Source organism: Nomascus leucogenys, chromosome 22a (assembly GCF_006542625.1).
Source record: "Nomascus leucogenys isolate Asia chromosome 22a, Asia_NLE_v1, whole genome shotgun sequence".
In the NCBI taxonomy this organism is placed as follows: Eukaryota; Metazoa; Chordata; class Mammalia; order Primates; family Hylobatidae; genus Nomascus; species Nomascus leucogenys.
This window is the reverse complement of record NC_044402.1, coordinates 65477535-65498945: the sequence shown is the minus strand read 5'-3', so window position 1 is coordinate 65498945 and position 21411 is coordinate 65477535. Positions and strand designations below refer to the sequence as shown.

General features: G+C 38.4%; 1 protein-coding gene across 2 annotated transcripts in view; it reads right to left on the bottom strand.

Annotated features, from left to right (window-relative positions):
- RHAG (Rh associated glycoprotein) overlaps positions 1-16326 on the bottom strand; it is a 29750-nt gene extending 13424 nt beyond the window's left edge. The window contains exons 1-2 of one of the 2 annotated variants that reach the window (XM_003254185.3): positions 16114-16326; positions 622-805 (exon numbers count right to left, since the gene is read on the bottom strand). In XM_003254185.3, the coding sequence (XP_003254233.1) occupies positions 622-805; positions 16114-16270 (341 nt within the window). In that variant the 5' untranslated portion in view covers positions 16271-16326. The remainder of the gene's footprint in view (positions 1-621; positions 806-16113) is intronic. The other variant, XM_012510612.2, reaches the window with a different exon arrangement.
- Positions 16327-21411: the final 5085 nt, after the last annotated feature.

Sequence of the window (21411 nt, the reverse complement as noted above, 5' to 3'; positions counted from 1 at the left end):
AGCTGAGATGGAAGGAATAATACTTTTATGGAAGAGGGTTTCTCATACCCTCAAAGTCAAACCAGAGAGGTTACAGACATGAATGTATTATCTAGCTCAGTAGAGGAAGGCATTGATTCAGATTTTTGAATTTCAACAATTTTCTATTGCATAAGGGAGGCAATTTGCCAGCCAGTACGGTGAATGACAGGGGACTACCAGAGAAACGATTGATTTGAAAATGCAATGGCTGAAAAATAAAGAACTGTCTTAGTCTGTTTGGACTGCTATAACGAAATACCATAAACTGGGTTGTTTATAAATAACAGAAATTTATTTCTTATGGTTCTGGAGGCTGGGAAGCCCAAGATCAAGATGCTGACAGACTTGGTGTCTGATGAGGGCTCCCTTTCTGGTTGGTAGACGGTGCCTTCCAGCTGTGTTCTCACACAGTGGAAGGGGTCAGGAGTCTCCTGTGGACCTCTTTCACAAGGACACTGATACCATTCATAAACACTCTGCCTTCATGACCTGGTCACCTCCCCAGTCCCCCACCTCTTAATATCATCATGTTGGAGGTCAAGAGTGTAATATATGAATTCTGGAGGACGCAAACATTCAGCCCATAGTAAGGATGCTCACTTTTTGATTCCAATGTTAAATATCTGTCCCTGGCTGTGCAGGATTCCCTGTACAATAGTGCCCCACTGGAGGCCCAAAGCAGCAATGAGTAGGTTGATACCCACACTGCTGAAGCCATATTTCTTCAGGAAGGTCATGAGGAAGCCAAACCCAACAAATATCATAACGTGTACATCTTGGAACACTGGAAAAAGTAAAGGAAAAAAAATTTGCATTAGGAGAGCATGAAAAAAGTACTGCATCATAGTATAGCCCACTTATTAAGTGCTACCACCTTTGTATAACACACTAGGAAAAGAGAGCATTTAACTGGGAAGCAAAAGTCTTGTTCCAATGCCAGCTTGACTACTTACTAACCAAGAGACTTTGGCAAGTTATTCAATGTTGGAGCTTTTTATTGGGAAGACTATGCACTATTACAACAGTGTGTCTTCCATCCTGTCCCTGAGGAATTTTACATTGTTTTCCACCTGAGGACAGCCATACAAAGCACAGAGCAAGCATCACCCTTTCTTGAAGACTTTCCCAATACTCTCAGGAAACAGAATTATTTTCTCTTTTCATTTAAATAGCTTTGTGTATATACTTCAGCTTTATCATTTGTCATGCTATATTAGCATTTATTTAGCATTTTTCACACTGTAATAGTCAATAAGGTGTCCATCTCTTGCACTAGATTGTGAACTTCTTGACTGAAGGGGCTTGGAGCCATCCATACTTGGCTCTCTTGGCATAATAGCTTGCATATCAGAGAAGTAGTACATTTCTTTGATGGATGAGTCTCCATTTATCAAATATGTATAATAGCACCAGCCATGAAAATCTTACCAGATCATTATTTGAGTCAAATGGGGTAATTTCTTTGTTCGCACTTTATGAACCATGAAGCATTAATAAACATAAAGGCTGTATCCTCTTGAGTAACAAATACTCAACTTGGTGTCTGGGGATATGGGCTCAGGTACCTGAATTCAATCACATGACTCTGTGACCCTGGGCAAATCACTTATTCTCTATGAGCTTCAGTGTTTTCATCTGCAACATTGTAAAGGCCCTATTTCACAGAATAATCCAAGTGGGATCACCTGTGTAGGAGGATTTGCATACAGTAAAGTATTATACAAATAAAACAAGTGATCAAATGCAAGATAGTGAAAACATGAACTCTTCCTTCAAGAAACTGACAGCTAAGTTGGTAAGACATATATATGGATAAACCATATATGAGATTGACATTTTTGCATTGGAAATAGTCCTTTGATCTGAAGGGAGGATCTGGGCAGTACATAACAGCATCCACTACAGTGGACAAACCTGAATGAGGTACCATAGTTTCTTTCTCTCTCTTTTTTTGGGGGGGGAGACAGAGTCTCGCTCTGTCTCCCAGGATGGAGTGCAGGGGCATGAACTTGGCTCACTGCAACCTCCGCCTCCCAGGTTCAAGCAATTCTCCTGCCTCAACCTCCCAAGTAGCTGGGATTACAGGTGCATGCCACCATGCCCAGCTAATTTTTGTATTTTCGTAGAGATGAGGTTTCACCATGTTGGCCAGACTGGTCTCAAACTCCTGACTTCAGGTGATCTGCCCACCTTGGCCTCCCAAAGTGCTGGGATTACAGGCGTGACCCACCATGCCCGGTCCCGTAGTGTCTTTTTAATTAAACAACACCATTGTGGCCAGAGGTTTAAGTGGAAATAGGTATGAGAGAGGATGTGCCTAGAAAATACGTCCCAGAAGAAACAGACGTTAAAAGTCAATTAATTTGCCCAAAGGGTGAAGTCAGGATTTGAACTCCAACCTGACTTTCCTGATTTCTCCATTCATTGAGCACTGTAGGGGTATAAAATAACTAAAGCAGAGCTCTGGCTTCCGAGGCATACTGAGATGTTACTACTTCTTGGCTCCTCTCTACTTCTGTTCTGCCATCAGGCTCAGGGGCCAGTGTGTTGAGGGTAAGAGACTATGGTACACTACTCAGCCTTGTCTACTGCAGTGGATGCTGAGATGCGCTGCCCACATGCCCCCTTCAGATCAAAAGACTTATTCCTCCCAGTTTCCCTGGCTGTCAGGAGTGCCACCAGATGAAGCCCTAAGCTCTCAATTCTCTCTGGAAAATGCTCTCGTTTTGCCCAAGGTCATAGCTCTTCCCTCGGGTAGTCTGGACACAATAACTGATTCACATGCGCAACCCCTTGTCTCAGAAAAAGACCAACTAAAACTGGACAATCCTAGCTTCAAGGCCTCCTGCAGGGTCAGCTGAGGCCTTCTCCTTCTCTGCCCAAATTCTTTTCCCTCAGGTGTTGATCCTTAAGCTGTTGATTCCCACCCCATACCTACCCAGGGTACCCTGGAACTGAGATTTTAGCTGACTCGCTGATGGGCATTTGTCAATTAATATCAACCTGTTTCCCTTTTTGCTTTTTGAAGTATAGATAACCACATATATTCATTTTTCTTCACACATTGATTTGTCACCCACCATTTAATTTTTGTATGTAAAAATTTGATCTAGATCGTAGAATAAATTGGAGAGGAACTTAGAGGTTATGCATGATTCTTACTATGGTTTTACTAAACCTTTATGGGACTCAGTTTTCTTTTAAGGAATACTTGGATTACATGATGTCTAAAGTGTCTTAGCTCTATAATTTATTTTATTTTGCATTTAGGTCAGGACTCTAAGACACAGAGAAGTTAGGTTACTTGTTTATAGTCACAAACTAGAATAAAAATAAGGACTCAGTTTTTTTCATTTTGTTCATTTTTTTTAACTACATAAAGTTTTTTCTAACATTCTTTTTTTTTTTTTTTTTTTTTTTTTTTCTTAGAGCACTCTGGTTCTGGCTGTAATTTATTGGTTTTAAACTGTGCAGTTACCAACTGATATGGTTTGGCTCTGTGTCTCCACCCAAATCTGATCTTGCAGCTCCTATAATTCCCATGTGTTGTGGGAGGGACCTGGTAGGAGATGACTGAATAATGGAGGCAGGTCCTTCCCGTGCTGTTCTTGTGACTGTGAGTGGGTGTCACGAGATCTGATGGTTTTTTTTTTTTTTTGAGACAGAGTCTCATTCTTGTCCCTCAGGCTGGAGTGCAGTGGTGCGATCTTGGCTCACTGCAAGCTCCGCCTCCCGGGCTCAAGTGATTCTCCTGTCTCAGCCTCCCAAGTAGCTGGGGTTACAGGCATGGGCCACCATGCCCGACTTGGTACTTTTAGTGGGGACAGGGTTTCACCATGTTGGTCAGGCTGGTCTCGAACTCCTGACCTTGTGATCCACCCTCCTTGGCTTCCCAAAGTGCTGGATTACAGGTGTGAGCCACCGCGCCTGGCAATCTGATAGTTTTAAAAACAGGAGTTTCTCTGCACAAGCTCTCTCTTTGCCTTCTGACGCCCATGTAAGAGGTGACTTGCTCCTTCTTGCCTTCCACCATGATTGTGAGGCCTCCCCAGCCATGTGGAACTGTAAGTCAAATAAACTTCTTTCGTTCGTAAATTGCCAGTCTCAGGTATGTTTTTATCAGCAGTGTGAAAACGAACTAATACACCAACTAATTTAAGAAATTGTTTTATCTAATTTCATAATTTCTGTTTGTGGAACAATTATTCTGCAGATTTTGCCCCCCTTCCCCTTTGATGGAAAACCAGACATTTTATATTGGGGTAAAGAAATTTCATATATTAACTGTGTTTCAATATTTTTCCCTCTTCTGATGTAATTCTTGTTACTGCTTTTCGCCACAAGGGGGCTTAAGAACCTCATTTATTATTTAAATTAATAAGAGCTTAAAAGTTGTGGAGGCTCTTGACAGATAATGATTCGGTGTGAAATATACGAATAAAAAGGTTTATAAACGACTAGGATTATTGCATTATCACTTATCCTGATTTAGGAGTTTGTGGGTGGGGACCAGGGAGAGGGCCACAACTATAGTTGTGTGGTACAAGGCTCTGCCACTAAAGGAATACAGTGTCCATTTTATAGAAGAAAAGGAATTTCTTTAGGGGTTTGCACTTTGGAGAAATCTTCCAACAGGTTTTAAAGATTGTCAAGTCTTGTCTAAATTAGTGATTCTCAACAAGAGGTAGTATTAACCCCCAGAGTACATTTGACAATGTCTGGAGACATTTGTGGTTGTTGCAACTTGAGGAGGTAGAGTGGTGCCGATGATGTCCTGAGGGTACAGACTAGGGATGCCGCCAAACATCCTGTGGTGAAAAGGACAGCTTCCCACAAGGAAGTATTGGGCTCAAAGTGTGAAGGGTGCTGCTGTGGAGAAACCCTCATCTAAATCAACTATGCTTTTAAGGATTCATAGTAAGTAGTGTAAAACTTTCATTTTCTTTAAATGTTTTAGACCAAAACAGAAAATGTTGGCTTGATTTACTTAAAAATTTCTGCCCAGTAGCACAGCAAATTTTGCACTCTGTTTTGGGCCAAGATAGCGGGGGCATGGAACCAGGTGCCTACATTTTCGTTGCTCCCTGCTCCCATTCCTTGCTGCCCCATGAAATCATAGCAACTCAACGTTTTTATTTCAAGCATTTTCCTGAAAGTTGTTAACAGAAAATAAGAGGATAGTGAAAACTATAAAAGCGAAGAAATCTGAAGGCATTAGAATCCTACACTGTTCTTAGCATTCCCATCTCCCTGGCTGTGATAAGTTGTGTCTTTCACATTTATTTATTACTTATTATTTTAATTAATTTATTTATTTTGAGATGGAGTCTCACTCTGTCTTTCCCAGGCTGGAGTGCAGTGGCGCAGTCTTGGCTCACTGCAGCCTCTGCCTCCTGGGTTCAAGCGATTCTCCTGTCTCAGTCTCCCAAGTAGCTGGGACTACAGGCGTGTGCCACCACACCTGGTTAATTTTGTATTTTCAGTAGAGACGGGGTTTCACCATGTTGGCCAGGTTGGTCTCGAACTCCTGACCTCAGGTGATCCACCAGCCTCAGCCTCCCAAAGTGCTGGGATTACAGGCATGAGCCACTGTGCCTGGCATCTTTCACATTTAGAGAGGCATCACACTGATCAAAGACACTGTGTTAGCTCTACGCTAGCTAGTAATTTATATTCCATTCTAATTGTTTACTAGCTGTTTGTCTTTGGATAACCAGTGAATCGCTCTGAGCCTCAGTTTCCTCATCTGTAAAATGGGACTAATACTTCATAAGACTCCTTGAGGGCATGTGTTTTATTTACCTCTTCATGTTTCCAGTATCTGGTATGGAGTGCATGTGAAATATATCCAGAATAAACATGTAAACTCTGGTGTACATCTAACATCTAACACACTTTTATGTTTTGATATTGGTGTATATTAAGGACTATCACATGTAGGATCAATCTTCAGGGAGACCACAATATTTAGTCATTTTCAAATAGCCAAACCTATTTCTTTGCTATTAGTTGATGACATGCATAAACCCCCCCCATATTATCAGTTGTGTAAAAAACAATTTCATTTCTCTATATGTGTATATATATGTGTGTCTGTATATATCTTTATATATTTTAAGCTCACAGTGCCTTATCTTGGAAAACATCAGCAATTGCTTTGAATTCTACAATTTGTGTTTAGAATACAGGGATATAAGATCACTCACCTTGATGTTTTCACTGAGTGAACTCATTTTCCCACAAAGAATATATTCTCACCCTTTAAAAGTTGACTGATGTTAGTGAAGACCAAGAAATATTTTGGCAAATCTGTTGGAGACAATCGATCCATGTAGACAAATGTGGCCTAAATTCCTACCTGATAAACAATGCTGCCTATAGAATGTAGTGGTTAAAACACAGGTTTTGGAGGCAGACAATCTGGGTTGAAATCTGACTAAGCTCTTTCATTTACCAAACATTTGACCTTGGGCAAATTGTTTAATCTTTCTAAACCTCAACTTTACCATAGGTATTTCTTCTTAACATGTATTCCAAGGGTAGTTTTGAGGATTAGAAAATAAAGACACAGTAAGTTCATACAGTGCCTATGACAAATTAAGCATCATTATAATCAGTGGTTTTATTATAATTTAAAATTTGTTCTACTTTTCTGCTAAAAATAAATTTGGATTTGAGGTTGGTAACCAGAACCTGACAGGATACAATTTCACCATCATCATCACCATTACCACCACCATCAGCAGCAGCAGCATCCTCAGCATCATCTCATTCATTAGTAGAGTTTAATTTGTGTTGTTAACTTTGTTCTATTCTACTTTTATATCTTGCAGTAGGATACCTTGCAAGCCCTAATGTGTTAGTCTGTTCTCACAGTTCTAATAAAGACGTACCCAGGACTGGGTAATCTGTAGAGGAAAAAGGTTTAATTGACTCACAGTTCCACAAAGTTGGGGAGGCCTCACAATCGTGGTGAAAGGAAAAGGAGGAGCAAAGTCATGTCTTACATGGCGGTAGGCAAGAGAGCTTGTGTAGGACAACTCCCCTTTATAAAACCATCAGCTCTCATGAGACTTATTCGCTATCACGGGAACAGTGCAGGAAAGACTGGCCCCCATGTTTCAGTTACCTCCCAATGGTTCCCTCCCACAACACATGGGAATTATGGGAACTACAATTCAAGATGAGATTTGAGTGGGAACACAGACAAACCATCTCATTTCGCTCCAGCCCCTCCAAAATCTCATGTTCTTGCATTTCAAAACCAATCATGCCTTCCCAATAGTCCCCCAAAGTCTTAACTCATTTCAGAATTAACTCAAAAGTCCACGGTTTCATCTGAGACAAGGCAAGTCCCTTCCACCTGTGAGCCTGTAAAATGAAATACAAATTAGTTACTTCCTAGACACAATGGGGATATAGGCATTGGGTAAATACTCCCATTCCAAATGGGAGAAATTGGCAAAAACAAAGCGGCTACAGGCCCCATGCAAGCCTGAAATCCAATGGACAGTCCTTAAATCTTAAATTTCCAAAATGATCTCCTTTGCTTCCATGGCTCACATCCAGGTCACACTGATGCAAGAGGTGGGCTCCTATGGCCTTGGGCAGCTCTGCCTCTGTGGCTTTTCAGGGTACAGCCCCCTCTCCAGGCTACTTTCACAGCTAGAGTTGAGTGTCTGTGGCTTTTCCAGGGGCACGGTGCAAGCTGTCAGTGGATCTACCATTCTGGGATCTGGAGAATGGTGGCCCTCTTCTCAGCTCCACTACACAGTGCTTTAGTAGGGACTCTGTGTTTGGGCTTGCACCCCACATTTCCCTTCTGTACTGCCCTAGCAGAGGTTCTCCATGATGGCTCTTCCCCTGCAGCAAGTTTCTGTCTGGATATCCAGGCACTTCCATACATCCTGTGAAATCTAGGCAGAAGTTCCCAAACCTCAATTCTTGACTTCCGTGTTCCCACAGTCCCAATACCACATATAAACTGCCAGGGCTTGGGGCTTGCACCCACTGAAGAAACAGCCGGAGCTGTACATTGACCCCTTTTAGCCATGACTGGAGCTGAAGCAGTTGGGATACAGAGCCCCATGTCCTGAGGTTGCATAGAGCAGGGAAGCCCTGGGCCTGGCCCATGAAGCCATTTTTCCCTCTTAGGCCTCCTGGCCTGTGATGGGAGGGATGGCCATGAGGGTCTCTGACATGCCCTGGAGACATTTTCCACATCGTCTTGGTAATGAGGGAACATTTGGCTCCTGGTTACTTATGCAAATTTCTTCAGCTGTCTTAAATTTCTCCCCAGGAAATGGGTTTTTCTTTTCTGCTGCATCATCAGGCTGAAAATTTTCTCAACTTTTATGCTCTGTCACCTCTCGAATGTTTTGCTGCTAAGAAATTTCTTCCGCCAGATACCCTAAATCATCTCTCTCAAGTTCAAAGTTCTGCAGATCTTCAGGGGAGGGGCAAAACTATGCCAGCCTCTTTGTATAGCAAGAGTGACCTTTACTCCAGTTCCCAACAAGTTCCCCATCTCACTATCACCATTTTGGTCTAAGCCATTTAACAAGTCTCAAGGAACTTCCAAACTTTCCCACACCTTCATGTCTTCCTCTGAGCCCTCCAAACTGTTTCAACCTCTGCTTGTTACCCAGTTCCAAAGTTGCTTTCACATTTTCGGGTATCTTTACAGCAGCCTCCCACTCTACCTGTACCAATTTACTGCATTAATCTGTTCTCACACTGCTAATGAAAACATACCTGAGACTGGGTAATTCATAAAGGAAAGAGGTTTAATTGACTCACAGTTCCACATGGCTGGGGAGGCCTCACAATCGTGGTGGAAGGCAAATGAGGAGCAAACTCATGTCTTACACAGTGGCAGGTGAGAGAGCTGGTGTAGGAGAACTCCCCTTTATAAAACCATCAGATCTTGTGAGACTCACTATCACAAGAACAGCACAGGAAACACTTGCCCTCATGATTCAATTACCTCCCACTGGGTCCCTCCCACGACATGTGGGAATTGTGGGAACTACAATTCAAGATGAGATTTGGTTGGGGACACAGCCAAACCATATCACTTAATAACTCAAATGTTAAAATGTAACTGATTATTCTAACACTCTCTACCACTCAAAAGAAACAAAATGAAACAACACTCTCCTTTTCTTCTATTTCCTATATAGATATGTATATATGCCAGCTGCTTGGAATGATGTCCGCTCCATCTCACACCCAACACTTTGTGTGTGTGTGTGTGTGTGTGTGTGAGAGAGAGAGAGAGAGAGAGAGACAGAGAGAGAGAGAGAGAGAGAGAGAGAGGGAGAGACAGGGTCTTGCTCTGTTGCCCAGGCTGGAGTGCAGTGGCATGAACATAACGCACTGCAGCCTTGACCTGCCTCTGCCTCCTGAGTAGCTAGGATTACAGGTGCACACTACCACACTCAGCTAATTTTTTATTTTATGTTTTGTAGTGACAGGGTCTCACTATGTTTTCCATGTTGATCTCAAACTCCTGGGCCTAAGTGATCTTCTTGCTTTAGCCTCCCAAAGTGCAGGTATGAGCCCAGCCCCAATACTCCTTTACCTGCAAATCTTCTAGATACCTTTTAAGAATCATTCTCTGAGTGTTACCCATGTTGTGCATATCCCTCTTGTTTTATTTCATTTGTTTGTCTGTTTTGTTGCTCTGTGTGCTCATTTGTCAGTTATTCAAATAGACTTGATGGAATACTGCCAGTTAGACACTTTTGCAGGAGAAAGTGAATGCAAGTCTGAAGATAGGAGTCATTAGGTGGCTTGTCTCAGAGAACTCAACAGAAAGTCTGCCACCTGTAGCTTTTTAGGAACTGCCTCAGTTATTCATAAATAAATAGATTACTGGTGAGGGCCAGCTTTTTAGTGGCTCAAGGCTGGCAAGGTAGTTTGCTATACATATAACTTTTTGGCCTTAGTGAGTTCCAGTCTTTTGAACCAGTGGGGTTGTATTCTAAGCTCATCTTTTTTGAGAGAATAGTATCCTTAGGGCAGTATCTTCCTTCCTCCCTCAAAATATGTTATTTTTACATATTTCAAATATTTAGAAAAGAGAATACAATAAACTCTTATATACTATTCACTCAGATTTATCAGTTATTAATATTTTCACACTTGCTTTCTGTGTTTGTGTGTGTGTGTACATCTCCTGAGTAAAAGGACATTCTAAATACCATAACATCAGCATCACATCCAAGAAATGCCAACGTCGACATAATAATATGACCTAATATAGAATTATATTCAGATTACTCCAACTATCCCCAGACTGTCTTTTTATAAAATTTATGGATTAATTATTCACTCGAGCTTCATACATTTTCTTTGTCATGTGTCTTTAGAAGCCTTTGATTTAGAGCAGTTCTCTTACACGCTTTTCATTGCTGGTATTATTTCATTTTTTATGCAGAATGCCCTACAATTTGGATTTGTTTGATTGTTTCACCATGATTAGAATCAGACTAAATATTTTTGGCAAGAATATTATACAGACGGTATTGTGTACTTCCCACCAGATCACACCAGGAAGCACATAATTTGTTTTTCCTATTACTGATAATGGTAGGTTTGACCACTTGGTTAAGACAGTGTTGCCAGATCTCTCCACTGTAAATGTAACTTTGACCCTGTAAGTATCAAGTAATCTCTGGGTGACTCTTTCAGACCATGTGAATGCCATGTTATCCAATAACTTTTCACCCAATGATTTTAGCTTCCATGATGAACATTGCTGAAATGAATTATTACATTGGTAATTTCAAAATTGTAATTTTCTATGTCTATTCTCCTTTTATATTAATTAGTATTCTTCTACAAAGAAGAGCTTCCTCCCTCTCCTATTTTCTCTTTTATGCAGTATTTCTATGGGCTTATTGAATCCCTTTTTCCTTATTTGAATTTCTATTACCATTATGTCATTATTATTTTAACACTCTATGTATTCCTAATTTGGCCTGTTGATGCCCCATTCAAGCAGGATCCTGTGTGCTTTTCACATGGCCCTGTTAGTCTTTAAGCACTTGGGTTACCTTGTGCTTTCTTTGCCCCAGCCTGGAGCCAGCAACTTCTCCAATGAGTCCCTGAGTGGGGAATGATATTTCAAATCTAAGGTCTTAGTTCTATTTGTGCCCATGGCTTCCAGGCCTTTTAAGTAGGCAAAACTGTTCAATTCAAAGGCATCACATTGGTTCTGCTAGAGACTAGTATCTTATTGTTAGGTCATATATTACAGACGGTATATTAATTCAGTTACCATGACAATTCCAGATAACAAAACAGCAGCAAACCATTTCGTAGGAATTGTTTACACAGCACAAATCAGCTACCTGTTTGTAACAAGAAGATTTGCTGAATCTTTTGGTGAAAGTCATGAAATGATTTCAAATGATATGTAGATCCTTTGCCAGTTCACCTCTATCTTCAGTGGTTCCCAAAGTGTGATCCACAGATATTTGGGTATCCTGCAGACTGACTTTCAGGGAGTCTGAGAAGTTAAAACTATTTTCATGACAATTCTAGGATCGTATTTGCCTTTTGTGTATGACATGCCTTTTTAATATGTACGAATCAGCCTGGTGAAATACAAATATATGTAAAGCACTACTGAAATGTGATGGTATCTCAGAAAAAAAGCACTTCTGTGATTTAGTGAGTTGCTAATTGAACAAGAAACATTTTAATAAGATTCTATTGTTGCTTGAAAGAAAGACTGACACATATATTGTTGCTTCTCAGACTTGAGTGTCTGGCAGATATTTTCTGAAAAATGCATGAAATAAGGCTATCATCTCAATTTAAAGAACTGACAGTATTTATAGCTATGATATATTCTCAGTTTTTAAAAAATTAGAATTTCAGAAAATTTGTGTCTGCTATCACAAGCTTATCAACTTCCTGATACTTGGCAAGGCTTTTCTAGAGAGACTGTTGATGATATTAACGAATATTCTTCTTTATGTTATATATGGAAATATGTCAACCTTTGGAAGACCTGTATAAGTCAGTGAATCAATATTTTTCAAATGAACAATGTAACAGTATTATAGTGTGACACATGAGTAAATGAGCCAATCAAAGTACAAGATAAACTAAAGGATTTTTAATGCCACAGAGTATAAAAAGATCATTAATACTGTTTTAATGTCCCCTAGATATTAAATACCTAGCATCTGTGGAATCTCTAATAAAATGTAAACAGTCCCCAGAGAGCCTTCTCTTTAACCTTAATTTTCTCTAGTCCGTCTACATGTTAGCAAGGATTAGCTGACAGACACAGTCAAACTTCAGTGCTTGTTAAATTATTTGACTCAACAGGGTGACCAGCACTTTGATAGGTGCTATGGAAGCCAAAATCCATGGAGTATAGCTAGTTTATCAAATGAGTATCTCAGGGGTTATTCATGGCATGAAACATGATATTCAGGTACATAACATAGTTATATGATTGTGCTTAGGGTTGTGTGCAAATCCAAGGGTTCTGTAACCTAATTCCCTTCTCTACTGTTTAAAAAAGCATGACAGAATACAAGTGATGAGAATAAATTTGTATTTTCTGTAGTTTACTTAAAATGTAGATTAATATACAACTTCACTTATTTTTGAAATACTCAAATCTTTTACCACACTACAATTGAGAACTATCATAGTGTACTGTGAACTTCTTGGGGAGGAATGGGGCCTTTTCTTTGCTTGAATCCCTGCACTGGCACTGGGCATGGAACTAGGTAGGCACCCAAAATGTTTACTCATTTGACTTCAACATTGTTTTCTGTTAATGAATATTAACAATCTGTTCTCCATTAACTTATACGATTACATAAACTTTGTGTAAGTCAATTATTTGAAATGTAGGGAAATACATATAACGTATATATGTATATAACACCTCAGTCATGTACTTTCTCAGTCTATTCCACAAACGATTTTAAGCAGGAATAATATAACTGAACTGGAAGATGAGAATTTTCCAGAATTTTGAGTCTTGAGACCCGCCTTTACTGAAGACAGAACTTTTAATTGTGTATAGACTCGGTTATGGACAGCATTTTGAAGGCTACCTTTCATGTAAAATTTCACTTCGTGGCATTCTAGGTGCATAGGAGACAAGTTAATTAATTGCATGCAATGGATGCCTTGAGTTATTAGGATTTTGTTCTCTCACATAACCCTGGTGGAGAGAGGCTGAAAAAACATCTCTTGTCCAAATGCATTTATGTCCCTAATCTTGCTTCGTTTACAGCCATGGCATTTTTTTTAACCATCTAAATATATGGTATACATTTAGTCATTCAGATGTGTCTGGTCACATATCTCCTTGTCTGCCTTCCCCTGTGGAACGTAAACTTCCTGAGGACATGGACTTTGCCCATTTTGTCTTTTTTTCATTTTCTTTTCTGTTTAAAATTGATACATAATATTTATACACTTTTATGGGATACATGTGGATGGTATTTTGATAAATGCATATGAATTGTAATAAGCAAATCATGTTATTCAGGATATCCATCACCTTGAACATTTATCATTTCTTTGTATAGGAAACATTTCAAATCTTCTCTTCTAGTTATCTCGAAATATACAATATACTGTTATTAACTACAGTCACCTTACTGTACTACGAACACTAGAACTTTTTCCTTTTATCTAACTGTATATTTGTAGCCATTAACCAAACTTTCTTCATCACTTTCCCTGTTCCAACACCCTTCCCAGTCTCTAGTAATCATCATTCTACTCTCTACCTCCATGCAGAGAAAAGGAAATTCTTACACACTGTTGGTGGGAATGTAAATTATAATGTAAACAATATGGAAGTTTCTCAAAACACTAAAAATATAACTATCACATAAACCAGCAATCACACTACTAGGGATATTTCCAAAGAAAATGAAATCAGTATATTGAAGAGAAAGAGATATCTGCACTCTTATGTTTATTGCAGCACGATTCACAATAGCCAAGATATGGAATCAACCTAAGTATCCATCAGTGGATGAATAGATAAAAAAAAATGCGGCATATATACACAATGGAATCCCATTTTGTTTGTTTTGTTCACTGCCTAGTGCCTACAAGCTTGAGAGAGTTGAAGATTGCTTGCAAGAATTGGTAGCTTAATAAATATTTTATTCATGAATAATAAAATCAATAAATTTTCGTATTTTTACAAGGGGTGTAGAAGAGTGATGTGACTACTAAACTATATTTTTAAACAGATTTATTGAGATATAATTGACATATAAAATTATATACATTTGAGGTACACAACTTGACATTTTAATATGCATATACTTTGTGAAATGATCACTACAATCAAGCTAGTTAACACATTCATTACCTCTACATTGTTACCATTGTGTGTGTACACGTGTGTGTGTGTGTGTGTGTGTGTATACCTGTGTGTGTCGGGGCTGGGGGGCGGGGTGGGGGGTCAGATTAAATTGAAGCAATATTCGCTCAGCAAATTACAAGTATCCATACAGTATTGTTAACTATCATCATTATGCTGCACACTAGATGTCCAAAAATTATACATTTATTGCTAGGCTACTGAAAAATGACCATGTTTAGTGACTTTCCTTCAACCTAGTCTTGATCTCAAATTGTGAATTGAAGTTTTACCTAGGAGCTTTGATGCTGGAACTTAGAAAGTTCAGCTTGAATGATACAATTATTAAGCTCTTAGAGTCTTAAGATAACTTTATTTAAATCATATTAATCTTAGATCATACTTTTGGCATTTTTAACATTATATTTCATCTCTTTCTTTACAAGTGTATTAGATAGTGGAGTCTTAGTATAAAAGAATCATATTTGTTTTATTTTTGAATAAATTTGCTGTAGCACATGCTTAGTGCTTAATAAAATATGTACTAAATGAATAAATGGATGAATGAATGAAATGTACAAAAGCATACATAGTTGAACAGAATTTTTTCTGTTTTATTCTCTAACTTGCAAATTATAAAACTTATTTAATCAAGAACCCTCTCGGACATCTATGCAATGTAAAGACAGCTAGACTTGGAGTCTAGTTTTCTCTGTCTTATTATCCTAACTCTGTCCTTAACTTTCAATTTTATATTTTTGCTATGTCACTTAGCAACTCTAGGCTATTATTTCTACATGGGAATACCCCCATTATATTAATTCCCTTAAAAAATGTTGGAATTAAAAAAAGAGTGTCAAATTGTTTTTTAAAAACCTTAGACATATGCTATGAAGTGTAATAAACGTTATACCATTTTAAATAATTTTTAAATTTTTTAGATTATTTGAACCTTACTTAAGCAAATAGTCTACATAATAGTGACATACTACTGTCTCCCTTCCTGGCTAATGAGGTAATGGATGTGTTGGTTTATAATAAGGACTCAGTAAATGGTAGTTACCATTGTTATATTAACTATTTTACAGCCTACCCTTCCAAACTTGAAACTAAATTTCTCTCTTTGCTCAATCATCATTCCTAAGGAAGGATTTTGTTTTTAAAATATGGTAAGTATTCACACATTTCTTTTCATCTCAAAGGAGCAAACCGACTTCCTTTCAGAATATTGTAAAACTCTGAGTACACCTTTTTGATTAAAACTCCATTAACTTCCTACATCATACTAAATACCCCTTCTCACTCCTTAGGGTCCTCACATGAAATCTAGGGTTCCCTTCTTATAACTCCATTTTCTTAGAACTCTCTGTCCTCCAAAGTTACCTTTGGCCCTTTCAGTTGGGAATGCAAAGGAAGTGTGATACTTTTCTTTGCAGAACTAGTGACCAACTGAAGGAAAAAGGTCATTTAGCAGTAGATAAGCGATATAAAAGGCATCAATTATTTTAATTTTCAGCTTGTTCTGATCTTTTAATAGGAAAAAGTTCTAACCAAACACCTTAATCACAGAGAAGAAGACCAGATGTCACAGTACAAACATGTAATATCCTTAGAACTCATAACCATCATATAATTCTACAAAGAGCTCAAGGGTTTATAGTATTCAATTGTTTTACATTCTGAGAAACTGAAGAACCCAAAAATGTATAGTAAGTAGTAAATTGCCTACTCACGAGGATATAACTCAAAGAATGTGCCCATGTCTGTTGACTTGGTGATGTTGAGCTGCTCGAGAACAGTCTGGTCCGTTTCATACTCAACAAATAATCCAAATAAAACAATCATGGCAATTTCCAGGACTATGGCCATGAGAGGGAATTTGAACCTCATGTTTGTGGCAAAGGACAGAGGCACACTGAGAGCTTCACAGGCTGTGAGATGTTGATAAGAACAAAGGACTGCTCTGTGTGTGGAATTTGACTGCCTGTTCAAGGCACCCCAATGACATCACAAGAAAAAAAATGGGCAAGACTGGTTAAAATGCCCCACCCACTGGGGAAAATTATGCTCTGTAATCTAATTGTCGTTCTAAATGTTGATTTGAAGAATATGCAATGAAACTGTGAGAAGCTGGATGATGCCAATGATTTATTGCACAGGCCTCTAGAATCATGTTTAACTTAATTCAGTAGACATTTCTTGAGGGCTTATTGTATGCCAAATATTTTGGTAGGCTTTGTAGAAGGCATGAATCTAAAGCAAAATATATAACTGGTCTATTAGCTTCTTAAGAAAATTAAGAATCTAGCTGGGAAAACATAAATATAAGTGAATGATTATATAAAAACAAGTACGTGATATGATAGTGGTTATAAAAGTATTATAACACATAAATAAGGCAGTGACACTTTTTGCCTTAGGCCAAGAACATTAGCATATAAAACAATATGGATGTGAGAACTATCTGTTTTGCAAGTAAAACAGATAGAGGGAATGGTATAAATCTTGGAAGAACATGGCATGTTTTGGAAATGGCAATCAGTCAAGCAAAGCTGGAATATAAAACAGATGAAGAGAAAAGGAGGAAGTGGCAGAGATAATGTTGTAATGGAGGTGGCTGTGTTGTAAAGACCCTCACATTCAGTACCGAGGATGCTAGATGCTAAATATTATCCCATGAGCAATGGGGAATATACAGGACTGTAAGGAGCGGTTTTGTGTATTTATGAAGTTTTTGGCTCCTTACTCTGATTTACACAGGTGAAAATATGGAAATACACAAATGAGTTGTGATATATGTTTTAGTCTTAAATAGGAAGAGAGTAAACTTAAACAGGAACATAACTAATCTATCATCCTGATAGATAGTCAAGTGTAAATAAGATGCTAGGCAATTCAAAACTACCATGTAGGTGGAGGAATTCTTGTCTCCCCTTTGGAATTTTTCTCACGGCAGAATAAACCTATTTTTGAGAACTAAGAGCTACCAGTTAAATACAATTTCTTTCATGAAGCCCAATTTCCAAAAGATTCTATGCAGAATTTGGAGAGAGAGTGCAACTGACTGCCAGGATACATACACTGTGATAAATATTTATAAAACAAAGCAGCAGGATTTTTTGGTCTTTCTGGTATGATTTTCCGCAGTAGAACATGATATGTTAGGACTAAGTGATATTTGAAATTTTATAAATATACAAATACTTTGAAAAATGACTATTTCCATTGTTCCTTACAGCATAGTACAAGAGGAGTGGGTTCACATGCTTAGCTATGAAAATACATGTGTACATCTCACACTTTAATTTTTGGTTTTGCAGTAGCCTAGAGTGTTCATGAGAACTCCAACAAATCCTAAATGAAAAGTGTGTATCTTAATAAACTATGCATAAACTTGTGAAAACCAAGTATCAAATAATAAATTGCAAGAACATCTAAACAATATCATAAATCAATGCGGTTTTAAACTCTTTAATAAAAAGTGACACAGTATATTAAATAATCCAAGACCAATGGCATCTCTCTTTCTCTGGAACATTTCCAGCAGCTCAGCAACCACTCAACACACGGGGAGTAGAGGATTCTACTCATATAGGTGATGGGACTATGCCAGGACTTGACTTCAGTCTGTTCAACTTTGAAGAATCCAGATTTTTTGCCTTATTCTGAATGTAGACATTTGTATTGAAATAAGCTGCATCATGTACCCTCTGGGAAATTATTTCTCTTGTTCAGTTCTTCACATAAGCTTCTCTTTCTAATTGGAAATCTTCCCACATATTCTCTGCTCCCTATCCTATATACATCATCCATCATTCTTCAGTTTTCAGATAAAATGATACTTCCTCAGAAGAGCCTTCATTGATCTCCCATCTTGAACCAGGTTTCCACTATTATCTCTCATTGAATTGTGGTCTTTTCTTTGCATTTAGTACAGTTGGCTGTGTGGGCTGTATTTATGTAGTGTTTGTATTTATATGTAATTTTTAAGAATGACCGTTTCCCTTACTGGCCTGTTAGCTCCAGGACAAGGGATGTGTCTCATTTGCACCTCATTTGTTATCTAGAGTGAATAATACCGTGTCTAGCACAATATATAATTGATAAACATCATTTGAGTGAATTGAATTAAGGGCAGACTTGAAGGGAGAAACACACAGCAGGCAGGTCAGCGGTGTGAGGAAGGGAGAGAGGAACAGCTTTACTCTAATAAATTTCATTTTAAATTATAAATATGTAGAATCCTGACAGTAGCTTTCATACTGCTGTCTACTTTCTCATTATTTCAACCAGTGAGGGCTTATCATCAGGTTCTCTGCGCCTGGAACAAAAGGGAGGATCAAGCTCAAGCCATGAAGCTTGGGAGGGCCAAATTCCTGGCAGACCAACACATGGTAGCATGAACCTGAAGACTTCAACAGCTTTTTAGAAATCTCTCTCCTGACAATTCTGAATCACAAAGACAATAGGCTGAGGGTCTGGGTGTCCTAAAGTGGAGATGATTTATCTGTTGCCTTGTCTGCCTATGAAACTACAGGATAGCTTTCTTCTAGTGCCTTCAGTAAATGAGGTAAAATTGGAAAGAATCATGAATGGGTAAGCCACGTTCTCATGCAAACCAAACCAAACAAAATAAAACACTCACCATGCAAATGAACCTTCAAGTTCCCAGCTAAATACACAGATACAAACGAAGCATTCCTGGGTTAATGCAGGAGCCAGTGGGCTATACGAGATCTTAGACTGATCCTCAACTTGCTGTGTGATTTTAGGAAAGAAACACAGTTTCTTTGTCTTATTTTCTGAATATATGTAAAATGTAGCTAATTGTTATTATTTGGAATTTTAACTTGAGTTTGTTTATTTTTAATAGCAAAGAATAATTGAAACAGGACTACCACTGTTTTAAACTGTCTCTTTCTCTCTACCTTTGTGTATCTGTAATGGTGGCGGGAGGGTGGGAGGTATTTAGGAAGATGAAGGTACTAAAATACCTTTAGCATTTTCTGTTCCGGACACTATGTTAGGTGGCTATTTACCCACCTTGTTTAGTCCCACTGCAATTATATACACACACACACACACACAGACACACACACACACATTATTATTTTTTTGAGATGGAGTCTTGCTCTGTTGCCCAGGCTGGAGTGCAATGGTGCGATCTCGGCTCACTGCAACCTCCACCTCCCAGGTTCAAGTGATTATCCTGCCTCAGCCTTCTGAGTAGCTGGGATTATAGGCATGTGCCACCACACCCAGCTAATATTTGTATTTTCAGTAGAGGTGGGGGTTTCACCATGTTGGGCAGGCTGGTCTCAAACTCCTGACCTCAGGTGGTCCACCCACCTTAGCCTCCCAAAGTGCTGGGATTACAGGTGTGAGCCACCGTGCCTGGCCTGCAATTTGATATATTTTTATACTTTGCAAACATAATTTGCTCCATTGGTTTATATATGTAGCTACTCAAGCGCCCAACTGCCATACTGGTATGAGGTCCAGTAACTCTCTTTTGGTGCTTCTTTAATGTTTTCCTTCCAAAAAGAGATCATGGGTTTTATTTAGTCTAATAGCATGGCCAGTCCAACTTCTCTTCCCAAGTGAGGAGCAGACACAAACATTTCTTGCTGCCACAGGGGATCTGGTGAAAAAAAAAAAAAGGTCTTTCTTCCCATAAAGGCTCTTTGCACCTTCTCAGATCTATGGTGGATGGCCCTGTGCCCTCCCCTAGGGCTTTCTTTCCAGCTACCTGGTGGCGCTCAGCATTATTTCACAGAACACTGGAACTGAGCAGTGTTATGGGACCAGAGAAATCAGCACCAACATTTCCAAAGCAGCTGCCCAAGGCTTTGGAACTTGCCTTAAGCTAGGGACCCTTAACATTTTTGTGCTACGGACACTTTCGGCACAAGCCTCTGAATACCATATCAAAATAGATTTTAAATGTACAAAATAAAATACATAGGATTACCAAGGAAACCAGTTATATTGAAATACAATGGTCAAAGTACTATAATCTAAAAGAAGCACCTATACCCAACTATCTGATATAGGTGCTTCTCTATAATGGATGAAATAACCTCTAGTGGCATGTCTAATAATTTCCAAGTTGGAGTAATGAGTACATAATATTTTGAGATATCTGAAACAAATAAAATAGGAGAGAAAATTATTTGTGATGTCTATTAGTGACAGTTATCAATATGATTAATGATGCTGTTGTTTATTTTCTACATTCACTATAGAACAAATATTAAATTTCAGTTAAATGCACTCTTGTTTCCCTATTTAAATATACGGACCATTTGAATTATATTTATAGAACCTCAGGTCAAAAATGCCTGTTTTAACTATGGCCAACAGCTTTATTTCTCTTTTTCTTTAATCTTAGGAGGCTTCCTATCATTTCTTGCTCCTGGTAATTCTCACAGACATATTAGTTTATATCTATGAATTGTGTTAATTCTGAATTCCAGGGAGATGTTGAAGAATATCAGTTAAAATCTTCCCAGGAGCCCCCTGTATTCTTTAGACAAGTTGATTTTTCACCTTTCATATGATTGACTTTGCAGAAGAAGAGCTAGAGTGCCTCTGAAGTGATCTTTAGCAAAGACAACAAAACTAACTTCTGCAAGTTAAAAGAGAACTCTACAGACACATGATAAGCTTTAGTCTCAGAGAGTTTCAGCAACTTGTTCAAAGTTGCACAGCGGGTAGATGGCAGAGCCAGAATGAATACAGGTTTGCCCTAGTTCCTAAATTTAACTTCTTTCACCTATACCGTGTTGTTTTTCTTTTTATAACCATTTATTATTTATTTATTTATATGGCTACATAATAGCTTGTAGCAAGATATCTCATATACCCCATACTGTTTTTCTATGTGAGATAACTTATGCTCACACTGATCTCAAGGTACTGACAATATCAAAGAAACTTCTGAAATATAAAAAGGGAATTAAAAATTTTAGAACTATTTTCTGTTTACAGTTTTTTATTTTACTTTAACTTAGAAAGGGCTATCAAATGAC